General features: G+C 74.2%; 1 protein-coding gene across 1 annotated transcript in view; it reads right to left on the reverse strand.

The window, feature by feature from the left end:
• The window catches only part of SPTBN2 (spectrin beta, non-erythrocytic 2), a 28,196-nt gene extending 18,659 nt beyond the window's left edge, over positions 1 to 9,537 (reverse strand). Inside the window, exons 1-4 of the mRNA XM_068923687.1 lie at positions 9,394 to 9,537; positions 5,619 to 5,796; positions 1,052 to 1,203; positions 775 to 948 (exon numbers count right to left, since the gene is read on the reverse strand). Coding sequence (XP_068779788.1) covers positions 775 to 948; positions 1,052 to 1,203; positions 5,619 to 5,772 — 480 coding nt within the window. The 5' untranslated portion in view covers positions 5,773 to 5,796; positions 9,394 to 9,537. The remainder of the gene's footprint in view (positions 1 to 774; positions 949 to 1,051; positions 1,204 to 5,618; positions 5,797 to 9,393) is intronic.
• Between the last annotated feature and the right edge of the window lie 3,338 nt (positions 9,538 to 12,875).

Raw genomic sequence — 12,875 nt, forward strand, 5'->3', positions numbered from 1 at the left:
AGGTGAGTGCATGGACCCCATGGTGGGTGCAGGGACCCCATAGAGGATGCATGGACCCCACAGTGGGTGCAGAGACCCCACAGCGGGTGCATGGACCCCACAGAGGATGCATGGATCCCACGGTGGGTGCACGGACCCCACAGAGGATGCATGGACCCCATGGTGGGCACAGGGACCCCACAGAGGATGCAGGGACCCCAAGGTGAGTGCATGAACCCCCATGGTGGGTGCAGGGACCCCACAGAGGATGCAGGGACCCCACGGTGGGTGCAGGGACCCCACGGCAGGTGCAGGGACCCCAAAGCAGGAACAAGGACCCCACAGAGGATGCATGGACCCCATGGTGGGTGCATGGACCCCACAGAGGATGCATGGATCCCACGGTGGGTGCACGGACCCCACAGAGGATGCATGGACCCCATGGTGGGCACAGGGACCCCACAGAGGATGCAGGGACCCCAAGGTGAGTGCATGAACCCCCATGGTGGGTGCAGGGACCCCACAGAGGATGCAGGGACCCCACGGTGGGTGCAGGGACCCCACGGCAGGTGCAGGGACCCCAAAGCAGGAACAAGGACCCCACAGAGGATGCATGGACCCCATGGTGGGTGCAGGGACCCCATGGCGGGCGCAGGGACCCCACGGTGGGTGCAGGGACCCCACGGTGGGTGCACGGACCCCATGGTGGGCGCAGGGACCCCACGACGGGCACAAGGACCCTATGGCAGGTGCAAGGAGCCCCACGGCGGGTGCGGGACCCCCGCGGGGCGGTACCTGGAAGCGGAGGATGATGGTCCAGATGAGGCCGAGGGTGAGGCGGTGGTTGCCGTCCACGATGTCGTGGGAGCCCATGTTCTCCAGGTGCACCCGCTGCTCCTTGAGGAACTGCAGCGCCTTGTCCACGTTCTCCAGGCAGTGGATCCGCATCCGGCCCTTGGTGGGCTTGGGCTGGGCGAGGGCAGGGTCAGGGGGCCGCCCGGACGCCGGGGCCCCCGGGGCGGGGGTTGAGGGGGGAGGTCCCCCCCGGGCGCCGGGACCCCCCGGCACTCACCAGCTGCTCCCCCGAGAGCACCTCGAGGAGCCGCAGCAGCATGCGGCCGTCGCGCAGGTCGTTGTAGAGGTCGGCGATGCGGCAGGTCCCCCGGGCCAGGTGCGAGTTCACCCACTTGGTGAAGGTCTTCTTCTGCACGGCCTCGCGCTCATCTGCGGGACGCGGCGGGCGGTGAGCGGGGACCCCTGGAGACCCCTGGAGACCCCCAAGACCCCCGGGAACCCCTGGAGACCTCTGGGATCCCCTGGAGACCCCCAAGACTCCCGGGAACCCCTAGAGACCTCTGGGATCCCCTGGAGACCCCTGAGACCCTCAGGGACACCTGGGACCTCCAGAGACTCCTGGAGACCCTTAGAGACACCCGGGAACCCCTGGAGACCCCTGGGAACCCCAGGAACTCCAAGACCCCTGGGAACTTCTGGAGACCCCTGAGACCCTCAGGGACACCTGGGACCTCCAGAGACCCCTGGAGACCCTCAGAGACACCCAGGAACCCTTGGGACCTCTGAGACCCCTAGCGACTGTCGGAGACCCCTGGGAACCCCCCAGGAACCCCTGGAGACACCTGGGACCTCTAGAGACCCCTGGGAACCTCCAGGGACCCCCAGGGACCATCAGAGACCCCTAGGAACCCCCAGAGACTCCTGGAGACACCTGGGACCTCTGAGACCCCCAGGGACCATCAGAGACCCCTGGGTACCCCAGGAGATCCCTGAGACCTCCCCCAGGGACCCCTAGAGACACTCAGGACCCCTGGAGACCCCCAGAGCCCCCTGGAGACCCTCCAGGACACCTCAAGAGCCCTGGAGACTCCAGGAGACCCCCGGGGACCTCCAGAGACCGCGGCAGCGCCCGTCGGCCGCACAGACCCTCGTCCCACCCGGGCGGCCCGTCCCCCCGCACCCCCCCGCCCCGAGCCCGGGGGCTCCGTCCCCGCCTGGGGCCCAGGTGTCCGGGCGGCCCCCAGCCCGCGCCAGCCCGCGCCCGGCGCCGGCCCCGGATTAGCGGCTAAGAGGCTTTGGCGGCGCCAGGCCCCGGCGGGAAGGCGCTCGCCGCCCGGCCGGGCGCTGCACACGCGTGTGCGCACGGGGGCGGCACGCGTGGGCACCGACGCACCAGCGTGGGCAGGGCCAGCGCGCGTGTGCCGTGCGGGGGGCGCGCGTGCCAGGGCACAGTGCTGCACACGCGTGTGCCACGCACCGGCTGCACGTGCGCGCACGGATGGGGCTGGCACACATGCCAGGACACGGTGCACACGCGTGTGCCACGCACCGGCTGCACGTGCGCGCACGGACGGGGCTGGCACGCGCCAGGGCACGGTGCTGCACACGCGTGTGCCACGCACTGGCTGCACGTGCACGGCCGGGGCTGGCACGCGCCGGGACACGGTGCACACGCGTGTGACGGAGCAGGGACGCGGTGCCCCCGCGTGCGCAGGCGCCGGGCCGGGGACGCCGGGGCCCCGCTCCTCCCTCAGCCCCTGTTTGCTCGGCGCGGCCGGAGCAGAGTCCAGCCGACGCCGCGGCCCTGGGGACGGCGCCGGGGGGGGGGGGGGGGGGGGGACACACGAGCCGGACGCCGGGGCCCCGGACGCCTGGGTCCCCGGTGCCCCCCTCGGGGCCGCGGCCGCACCCCGCCGCTGGGCATGCGGCCCCGCGGCTCCTCTCGCTGCTCCCCGGCGGCGGGGCCCAGGCGTCCGGGCCCCGGGGGCGGCAGGCGGTGACCCCCCCCCCCCCCGCCAACCGTCGGCGCTGGCACCGCCGCCTGTTTACCCGCCACCGTCGTCCCGGACCGCGGGTGCCCTCCGGCCCCGTGCCGGGGAGGGCCCAGGCGTCCGGGCTCCCTCTTGACCCTGTAGCTCTCACCTCTCTGGGGCGGGGGGCCCAGGCGTCCGGGCGGGGGTGTCACGGGCCGGGGCAGGGAGGGACCCCGGCGTCCGGGGGGAGGGGGGGCAGGGAGGGACCCTGGCGTCCGGGGGGGGCCCAAGCGTCCAGGCGGGGGTGTCACGGGCCGGGGCAAGGAGGGACCCTGGCGTCCGGGGGGAGGGGGGGCCCAGGCGTCCGGGTGGGGGTGCCGCGGGGCCAGGGCAGGGAGGGACCCCGGCGTCCGGGGGGGGCCCAGGCGTCCGGGCGGGGGTGTCACGGGCCGGGGCAGGGAGGGACCCCGGCGTCCGGGGGGAGGGGGGGCCCAGGCGTCCGGGCGGGGGTGTCACGAGCTGGGGCAGGGAGGGACCCCGGCGTCCGGGGGGAGGGGGGCCCAGGCGTCCGGGCGGGGGTGCCGCGGGGCCGGGCGGGGTTTGGGTGTGCCGGTTTCGGGGTCCGGGGGTGGCGGGGGGGAGGCGGTTTCGGGGGTGGAGAGCTGGGGGGGGGGCCAGGGAGACCCACGGGAACCAGGAGGGACCTATAGGGCCTGGGGGGAGCCGGGGGGGACCCCCAGGGACCGGGGGGGGCAGGGGGAATCATGTCCCCCTGTAGGGACTGGGGGGGAGCCGGGGGGGGACCGTGAGGGGACCTACAGGGACGGGGGGGGGACCTGGAGGGACCTGGGGGGTGGCTGGGGGTCCCCGTCGCCTCGCTAGCTCCCAGCCGGGGGGGTCCGTCCCCATGGCCATGGTCACCCGGGGGGGTCCGTCCCCGTCTGGGGGGGGGGTCTGTCCCGGTCCCCGTCCCTGTGGCCATGGCCACCCGGGGGGGTCCGTCCCCGTCTGGGGGGGGTCCGTCCCCGTGGCCATGGTCACCCAGGGGGGGTCCATCCCCGTCCGGGGGGGGGGGGTCTGTCCCTGTCCCCGTCCCTGTGGCCATGGTCACCCGGGGGGGGTCCGTCCCCATCTGGGGGGGTCCATCCCCGTGGCCATGGCCACTGGGGGGGGAGACCCATCCGGGGGGGTCCGTCCCCGTGGCCGTGGTCACCCGGGGGGGGGGTCCGTCCCCGTCCGGGGGGGGTCTGTCCCTGTCCCCGTGGCCATGGCCACCGGGGGGGGGGGACCCATCCGGGGGGGGTCCGTCCCCGTGGCCGTGGTCACCCGGGGGGGGACCCGTCCCCGTCCCCGTCCGGGGGGGGGGGCCCCGCTCTCACCTTGCAGCTGCTTGAAGCGGCCCTCGAGGACGTCGGCGCTCGGGGAGAGGCGGGGGCCGGCGGGGGCCGCGGGGGGCCCCGGCGCGCGGTGGGCCATGGCGGGGGGACGCGGCGGCGGGGGGGACGCGGCGGCGGGGGGGACGCGGGCGCCGCGGGAGCCGGGAGCTCGGGCAGCGCCGGGGCGGCCGAGGGAGGCGCTGGGGCCATTTACATAAAAACAGGTTGGGCCGCTCCGGCGCGCGGTGCGTGTGCGCGTGGGTCTGCCTGTGCGCGCGTGTGTGCGCGCGCGTGTGTGTCTGCCTGTGCGTCTGTGTGCGTGTGTGTGTGTGTGTCTGCCTGTGCGTGTGTGTGCGTGTGCGTGTCTGCCTGTGCGTCTGTGTGTGTGTGTGTGTGTGTGTCTGCCTGTGTGTGTGTGTGTGTGCATGTGTGTGTGCCTGCCTGTGCGTGTGTGTGTGCGCGCGTGTGTCTGCCTGTGTGTCTGTGTGTGTGCGCGCGTGTGTCTGCCTGTGCTTGTGTGTGTGTGTGTCTGCCTGTGTGTGCATGTGTGCGCGCGTGTGTGTCTGCCTGTGCGTGTGTGTCTGCCTGTGCGTGCGTGTGCACGCGCATGTGTCTGCCTGTGCGTCTGTGTGTGCGCGTGTGCATGTCTGCTTGTGTGTGCGTGTGTGCGCACGCGTGTGCGTGTCTGCCTGTGCCTCTGCCTGTGCGTACGTGTGTGCGCGCGTGTGTCTGCCTGTGTGTGTGTGTGCGCGTGTGTCTGCCTGTGCGTGTGTGTGTGCATGCGTGTGTGCTTGTGCTTGTGCGCGCGTGTCTGCCTGTGCATGTGTGCGCGCGCGTCTGCCTGTGCTTGTGCGTGTGTGTATCTGCCTGTGCGTGCGTGTGTGCGCGTGTGTCTGCCTGTGCGTGCGTGTCTGCCTGTGCGTGCGTATGCACGTGTCTGCCTGTACGTGCATGTCTACGTGTGCGTGTGTCTGCCTGTGCGTGCGTGTGCACGTGTCTGCCTGTATGTGCATGTCTGCGTGTGTGTCTGCCTGTGCGTGCGTGTGCACGTGTCTGCCTGTGCGTGCGTGTCTGCCTGTGCGTGGCTGCGTGTGCACGCGTGCCCATGTGTGCGCACCTGCGCGTCTGCGCGTGCACGTCTGCGTGCGCGTGCGTGTCCACATGTGCCTGCGCGTGCGTGTCTGCGTGTGCACGCGTGTCTGCGTGTGTCTGTGTGCCTGTCTGTGTGGGCGCGCGTCTGGGGGTGGCAGGTGGAGCGGGGTCCCCCGGACAGGGGCAGCGGGTGGAGCGGGGTCCCCCGGACGCTGGGGCCCCCAAACGAGGGCAACGGGTGGAGCGGGGTCCCCCGGACGCCTGGGTCCCCGTCGCGCACAGGGGATCCCCCGGGACGCGCCAAGCCCGCCCGGACGCCGGGGCCCCCGGAACGGGGTGACCCCGCCGCCCGGCCAGGGGGCCCCGGCGTCCGGGCGCCCCCCCCCGCCGCCGCACACCGTACCGGCCAGCGCCTTGATGCGGGAGCGCTCGAAGAGCCGGGCCGAGCTGTTCTCGTTGTCCCAGTCGGCGGCGGCGGCGGCCGCGTCCCACCGGTTGTTGATGTCGTTGTACTGCTGCTGGATCTCCAGGCTGTCGTAGTCCGTGGGCGAGAGCATGGTCCCGGCCGCCGCCGCCGCCGCCTGTGGGCCGCCGCCTGTCACCGTCACCGCCGCGGGCCCAGGCGTCCGGGCTGCCCTCCCTCCCCCCCCCCCACCCGCTGCCGCTGCGCAGGTGCAGCCCTGCGGGGGAGGGGGGGGAGGCTGCAACCCCCTCCCCCCCCCCCAACCCCGGCTCTGCCGCATCCCGCTGGGGCCCAGGCGTCCGGGCAGCCCCCTGGGGACTCCTGCATCTGGGCAGCTCCCCAAGGGGCCCCGGCGTCCGGGCAGCACCCTGGGGGACCCAGGCGTCCGGGTGACCCCCTGAGGGGCCCCGGCGTCCGGGCAGCACCCTGGGGGACCCAGGCGTCCGGGCAGCCCCCCGAGGGGCCCAGGCGTCCGGGTGACCCTCTGAGGGGCCCCGGCGTCCGGGTGACCCCCTGAGGGGGCCCAGGCGTCCGGGCAGCCCCCTGGGGACTCCTGCATCTGGGCAGCTCCCCAAGGGGCCCCGGCGTCCGGGCAGCACCCTGGGGGACCCAGGCGTCCGGGCGACCCCCCAAGGGGACCCAGGTGTCCAGGCAGCACCCTGGGGGACCCAGGCATCCGGGTGACCCCCCGAGGGAACCCAGACATTCGGGCGACCCCCCCAAGGGGACCCGGCATCCGGGCAGCACCCTGGGGGACCCAGGCGTCCGGGTGACCCCCTGAGGGGCCCCGGCGTCCGGGTGACCCCCTGAGGGGACCCAGGCGTCCGGGCAGCACCCTGGGGGACCCAGGCGTCCGGGCAGCACCCCGAGGGGCCCAGGCGTCCGGGTGACCCCCGAGGGGCCCTGGCGTCCGGGCAGCCGCCTGGGGGACCCAGGCGTCCGGGTGACCTCCCGAGGGGCCCCGGCGTCCGGGGAAGCCCCACTGCCGCCCCCCTCCCGCAGCAGCTCCACACCCCCCCCCCCGCCCAGGGGCCCCGGCGTCCGGGCCCCGGATTACCGCTGAGCCCGGCCCGCGCCGCCGCCGCGGCTTATGCTCTTACGGCTGCGGATGAAGGGCCGCAGCCCCGATCCCTCGGCCCCCCCCTCCCCCCGCAGGGGGCTGCACACGCGTGTGCGGGGGCCACGGAGACCTGCCGGCACGGGGGGGCTGCACACGCGTGTGCAGGGGACATGGAGACCTGTGGGGGGGCTGGACACGCGTGTGCGGGGGCCACGGAGACCTGCTGGCACGGGGGGGCTGCACACGCGTGTGCAGGGGACATGGAGACCTGTGGGGGGGCTGCACACGCGTGTGCGGGGGCCACGGAGACCTGCCGGCACGGGGGGGCTGCACACGCGTGTGCAGGGGACATGGAGACCTGTGGGGGGGCTGGACACGCGTGTGCGGGGGCCACGGAGACCTGCTGGCACGGGGGGGCTGCACACGCGTGTGCAGGGGAACATGGAGACCTGCGGGGGGGCTGGACACGCGTGTGCGGGGGGACACGGATCCATGCATGCACGGAGAGGGCAGTCCATGCACACGTGTGCACACGGGGGACACGGAGCCAGGCGTGTAACGAGGGGAGTCTGTGCACGCGTGCGCACCCGGGGGACACGGCTGCGTGTGTGCGCGCAGAAGGGGGTCCAGGCGAGTCTGCGCGTGCCGAGGACACGGATACACGCATGCACGGAGAAGGATCTGGGCGCACACGCGCGCAGGGGGAGGTGGACGCACGTGTGCACGGAGAGGGGGGCCAGCCACGCGTGTGCACGCAAAGGCCACGCGTGTGCACGCAAAGGGGGCCATGCATGTGCACGCAGAGGTCACACGCGTGTGCGTGCAAAGGGGGCCACACGTGTGCATGCAAAAATCACGCGTGCATGCAAAAATCACGCGTGTGCACGCAGGATGTCACGCGTGTGCACGCAGGATGTCACGCGTGTGCCCGGAGAAGGCAGCCGGGAGCGACGCGGGTGCAGGCGTGGGGCGGGGGGGGGGACACCCAAACCCACGCGTGTCCGCGGGGCGCCGTGGGGCCGGGCGGGGGGCAGAGCGGCGGGGACGCTGCAGGGTGCAGCGGGGCTGGCGGCGCCGCAGTGCCGGGGCTGCGGCCGAGCCGGTTGTGGGGCAGGGCCGGGGGTGCTGTGGGGCTGTAACGGGGCCGGTTGTGGGGCAGAGCTGGGGCCGGTTGTGGGGCTGTAACGGGGCTGTGCTGTGGGGCTGTAACAGGGCCGGTTGTGGGGCTGCAGTGGGGCCAGTCAGGGGCCCCAAAGGATGCAGTGGGGCCAGTTACGAGGGTCCGCTATGGGGCTGCGGCAGGGCTGGTTGTGGGGCTGTAAGGGGGCTGGTTGTGGGGCAGAACTGGGGCTGCGGCCGGGCCAGAGCGGGACAGAGCCGGGGCTGGTTGTGGGGCTGTAATGGGGCCTGTTGTGGGGCAGTGCCGGGGCCGCTTGTGGTTCCCAGGGCTGGTTGTGCAGCTGTAACGGGGCCGGTTGTGAGTCTCGGGGCCAGCTGTGGGTCCCAGGGCTGGTTGTGGGGCTGTAACGGGGCCGGTTGTGGGTCTCAGGGCCAGCTGTGGGGCTGTAATGGGGCTGGCTGTGGGGCTGTAACGGGGCCGGCTGTGGGTCCCAGGGCTGCAGCGGAGCCGGTTGTGTGGCTGTAATGGGGCCGGCTGTGGGTCCCGGGGCCAGTTGTGCAGCTGTAACGGGGCTGGCTGTGGGTCTCGGGGCCGGCTGTGGGGCTGTAACGGGGCCGGCTGTGGGTCCCGAGGCTGCAGCGGAGTCGGTTGTGGGGCTGTAACGGGGCCGGCTGTGGGTCTCGGGGCTGCAGCGGAGCCAGTTGTGCGGCTGTAACGGGGCCAGCTGTGGGGCTGTAACGGGGCCGGCTGGGGGACTGTACCGGGGCCGGCTGGGGGTCCCGGGGCTGGTTGTGGGGCTGTAACGGGGCCGGTTGTGGGTCTCAGGGCCGGCTGTGGGGCTGTAACGGGGCCGGTTGTGGGTCCCGGGGCCGGCTGTGGGTCCCGGGGCTGGTTGTGGGGCTGTAACGGGGCCAGCTGGGGGTCCCGGGGCCGGTTGTGGGGCTGTAACGGGGCCGGCTGGGGGTCTCAGGGCTGCAGTGGAGCCAGTTGTGCGGCTGTAACGGGGCCGGCTGTGGGGCTGTAACGGGGCCGGCTGCAGGTCCTGGGGCCGGCTGGGGGACTGTAACGGGGCCGGCTGTGGGTCCCGGGGCTGGTTGTGGGGCTGTAACGGGGCCGGTTGTGGGTCTCAGGGCCGGCTGTGGGGCTGTAACGGGGCCGGTTGTGGGTCCCGGGGCTGGTTGTGGGTCTCGGGGCCAGTTGTGGGGCTGTAACGGGGCCGGCTGTGGGTCCCGGGGCTGGTTGTGGGTCTCGGGGCCAGTTGTGGGGCTCTAACGGGGCCGGCTGTGGGTCCTGGGGCCGGTTGTGGGGCTGTAACGGGGCCGGTTGTGGGTCCCGGGGCCGGTTGTGGGTCTCGGGGCCGGTTGTGGGGCTGTAACGGGGCCGGCTGTGGGTCCCGGGGCCGGCTGTGGGGCTCCGCTATGGGGCTGCGGCGGGAGGGGGGGGGCAGAGCCGGGGCAGGGGCCGGTTGTGGGTCCCGCCGATACCGGTACCGCTCCCGGTACCGCTCCCGGTACCTCCCGTCCCCGCCGTCCTACCTGGGCGCCGGCCGCGGGCTGCTGCTGCTGCTGTGGGTTCCGGTGCTGCGGAGCGGGAGCGGCACCGGGAGCGATACCGGTACCGCTACCGGTACCGGTACCGGCGGCGGCGCAGCCCGACAGCGCCGAGCGGCGGCGGCGGCGGCGGGAAGGGCCGCGGCAGACGCCGCCCCCCGCCGGGCCCCATTGGCCGCCGCCGCCGCCCCTCAGCGCCGGGCCCGGCCCCGGGGAACCGGCCCGGTGCCGCTCCGCGCCCCTCCCCCCCGCGGCGGGGGCCCAGGCGTCCGGGAGGGGCCCCTCCCCCCCCACCTCACCGGGGACGCGGCTCTAGGCCCTGCCGGCGCCCGTCGCCATGGCGACCGCGGGCCGTTACCGCCTTCCAGGAGCAGCCGCGGGGGGAGGGAGGGGCGGTTGCCATAGCGACAGCCCCTCGCGGAGGGGGGGGGCCTGCCCCGCTGCCCAGCGGTTGCCATAGCGACAGCCCCTCGCGCGCGGGTGGGGGGGGGAGTCCTGCCCCGCTCCCCCGCGGTTGCCATAGCGACAGCCCCCTTTCCCGCCGATGGGGGCCGAGGCTAGCTGTCGCCCGGGCAACGGAGCCCGACGCGGCCAATCGGAGGGGCCCGGAGGCGGGTCCTGGATGTGGGGGGGGGGTCCGTGTCGGCCCCGCCCCCGCCGGCAGGGGGCGCTCGCGGACGGGGTGTGGGGGGGGGGCGGATCATGGCGGACGGTGTCGTGCGCGCGGTGCGGGAGCGCGCGGGGCTTCAGGGGGTCCCTGAGGGGGACGGGGGGGTCCGGGGGGGTCCAGGGGTCCCTGAGGGCTTCAACGGTCCCTGAGGGGGACGGGGGGGTCCAGGGGGTCCTTGAGGAGGTCCAGGGGGGTCCAGGGGGTCCCTGAGGGCTTCAGGGGGTCCCTGAGAGGGATGGGGGGGCCCAGGGGTGGTCCAGGGGGTCCTTGGGGATGTCTAGGGTGGTCCAGGGGTCCCTGGGGTCTCAGGGGGTCCCTGAGGGGGATGGGGAGGTCCGGGGGGGGGGTCCAGGGGTCCCTGAGGGCTTCAGCGGTCCCTGAGGGGGACGGGGGAGTCCAGGGTGTCCTTGAGGAGGTCCAGGGGGGTCCAGGGGGTCCCTGAGGGGGACAGGAGGGTCCAGGGGGGTCCCTGGGAGCTTCAGGGGGTCCCTGAGGAGGACGAGGGCATCCTGGGGGGATTCAGGGGATCCTTGAGGCGGATGGGGGGGGTCCCCGGGGTCCATGGGGGCTTCAGGGGGTCCCTAGGGGCTTCAAGGGGTCCCTGAGGGAGCCGAGGGGGTCCAGAGGGCTCCATGGTGGGCCTAGGGGGTCTCTGGGGGCTTCAGGGGATCCCTGAGGGTTTCAGGGGGGTCCCTGGGGGGGATGAGGGCAGATTGGGGAGTCCCTGGGGGGGGGGGCCGCTCAGGAGGTCCCTGGGGATTTTAGGGGGTCCCTGGGGCCCTACACATCCCTGGAGAGGACGGGGAGGCCCTGGGGGGTTCCAGGGGGGCCCTCGAGGGTTTTATGGGGTCCCTGGGGGGGGGAATGAGAGCAGATGGGAGGGGCTCTGGGGGCTCCCACTGGCTCAAGGGGTCCTTGCAGGGGGTCAGGGGGCTTTTGCAGGTCCCTAAGGGCAATGGGGGGCCCTAGAGGGGTCTCTGGGGGGCCTTAGGGGGTCCCTGAGGGGAACAGGGGATCTCTGAGGGGTGTTCAGGGGGGTCCCTGGGGTCTCAGGGGGGCCCTGGGAGAGTCCCGGTGGGTCTTTGGGGGCTTTAGGGGGTCCCTGGTGTCTCAGGGGGTCGTGGGGAGGTTCAGGGGGGTCCCTGGGGTAGCAGGGGGTCCCTGGGGGGGTTGGGGACCCCCCCCATTCCCTGTGTAGGGGGGCAGGTAAGGGATTGGGGGGGGGGGCGGCCCAGGGAGCCCACCGCTGCCCCCCCCCCTCCAGGTGCTGGAGCGGCTCCTGCTGCGGCTGCAGCCGGCGGCGGGCGGCGAGCCGGGACGCGGGACCCTGCTGGTGGCCGTGGTGGCCGAGGGGGACGCGGGGGCCGCCGGCCCGGCCCGCTGCACGGCCACCGGTGCGTGACGGGGACGGGGACGGGGAGGGGGGGGGACACGCGCCCCGCGGGGCCCTGACGTTCGCTCCTTCCCTCCCGCAGTCGCCGCGGCGGGAGAGATCTGCTCCGCCATCGGCGCCGAGGGCATTTGGACAGGTAAAAACTTCCCCCCGACCACCACCACCACCATCCCCATCCCACCCCCGGCAAAAGGCGGGGGGGGGGGTCGGAGCCTCCTCCCCCCCGGCCCCCGACGCCCGTCTCTCCCTCCGGCAGGCGCGGACCACGTCCTGGCCCCGTGGGGCGCCCGGAGCGCCGCCCCGCCGCCCGCCGCCCCGTGCTGCCGGCCCGTCCTGGACGGCGCCCCGCTGCGTTCGGCCTTCGAGGTGCGCGGCACCCCCCCCCCCCGGGGACCCCCCCCCCGTCCCCGGCACGGCGCTGGCTGTCGACCTTGGAGCAAGGGGAAGCCGGGGACGGGCTGACACGGAGCGCGGCGAGCCCCAGGGACCCCCACCCCCCCCCTTTGCCGAAACTGGGGCGGGCGTTTAAATATAGCGGCCTCGTTTCTGCTGGCGGGTGCCGGTGGGACCGGGGCGGGCTGCCTAAAGCAGGTCACCGGGGCCCCGCCGCCGAGCTGGGGGGGGGATTCGTGCCCATCCGGCGGCCTCGTGTCCCCAAATCGGGTGCAAACGAGCAGGACGAGAGGCCTCCCGCTTTTTTCGGGGTGGGGGGTTTCGTTTTTTTGCCCCGTTAGCCCCTCTGCGTGCCCCGCGCCCGGCCGGCCCGTGCGACCACCGCTCTCTTCTTCGCCCCGCCGCAGCTCAACCCGCCGCCCGGGACGCTGAGAGCCGGCTGCGTCGCCTTGAGGCGCTTCATCCACGGCACGAGTGTGGTGCACCCGGAGGTGACGGCCCGCCGGCGGGGCGGCGCGGGGTCGCCGGTCCCCCCCCCACCGCCACCGCCAGCCAACCCACCCCGCTGTGTTGCAGCTCGCCTTCCACTACTGCTACCGCGTGGACGGCGCCGCGGCCTCGCGCACCTACGGGTGAGCGGGCTCCCGCGGTCCCTGAACGCCGCTCCGGCACCCCCGGAGCTCCGGCACCCGCTTCCCCGAAACCGGGGTCGCTCTTCCCCCCTCCCCGGGCCACGCCGTTTACATCGGCCCCGTTTCCGCTCTCCGCCGCCAGCGGGTCCGGCCCTGCGTGACGCCGCGGCTTCGGGCCGGGAGGCTCTGCGCCTCCGCGCGCCGGCGGGGGCCGAGGGGATTTCGACGCCGTTTCTCCCTCTTTTCCCCCCCTCCCCAACCCCGCAGCCCCGAGAGGCGGGAGAACATCTGCGAGCTGGGCGGAGCGCGGCTGCTCGCCCGGAGCGAGCACTTCGTGCGGTAAGGGCGGCCGAAGCTCGCGGAGAGGTGCCGGAAAACG

This window comes from Struthio camelus, chromosome 35, assembly GCF_040807025.1.
Source record: "Struthio camelus isolate bStrCam1 chromosome 35, bStrCam1.hap1, whole genome shotgun sequence".
Taxonomy (NCBI): domain Eukaryota; kingdom Metazoa; phylum Chordata; class Aves; order Struthioniformes; family Struthionidae; genus Struthio; species Struthio camelus.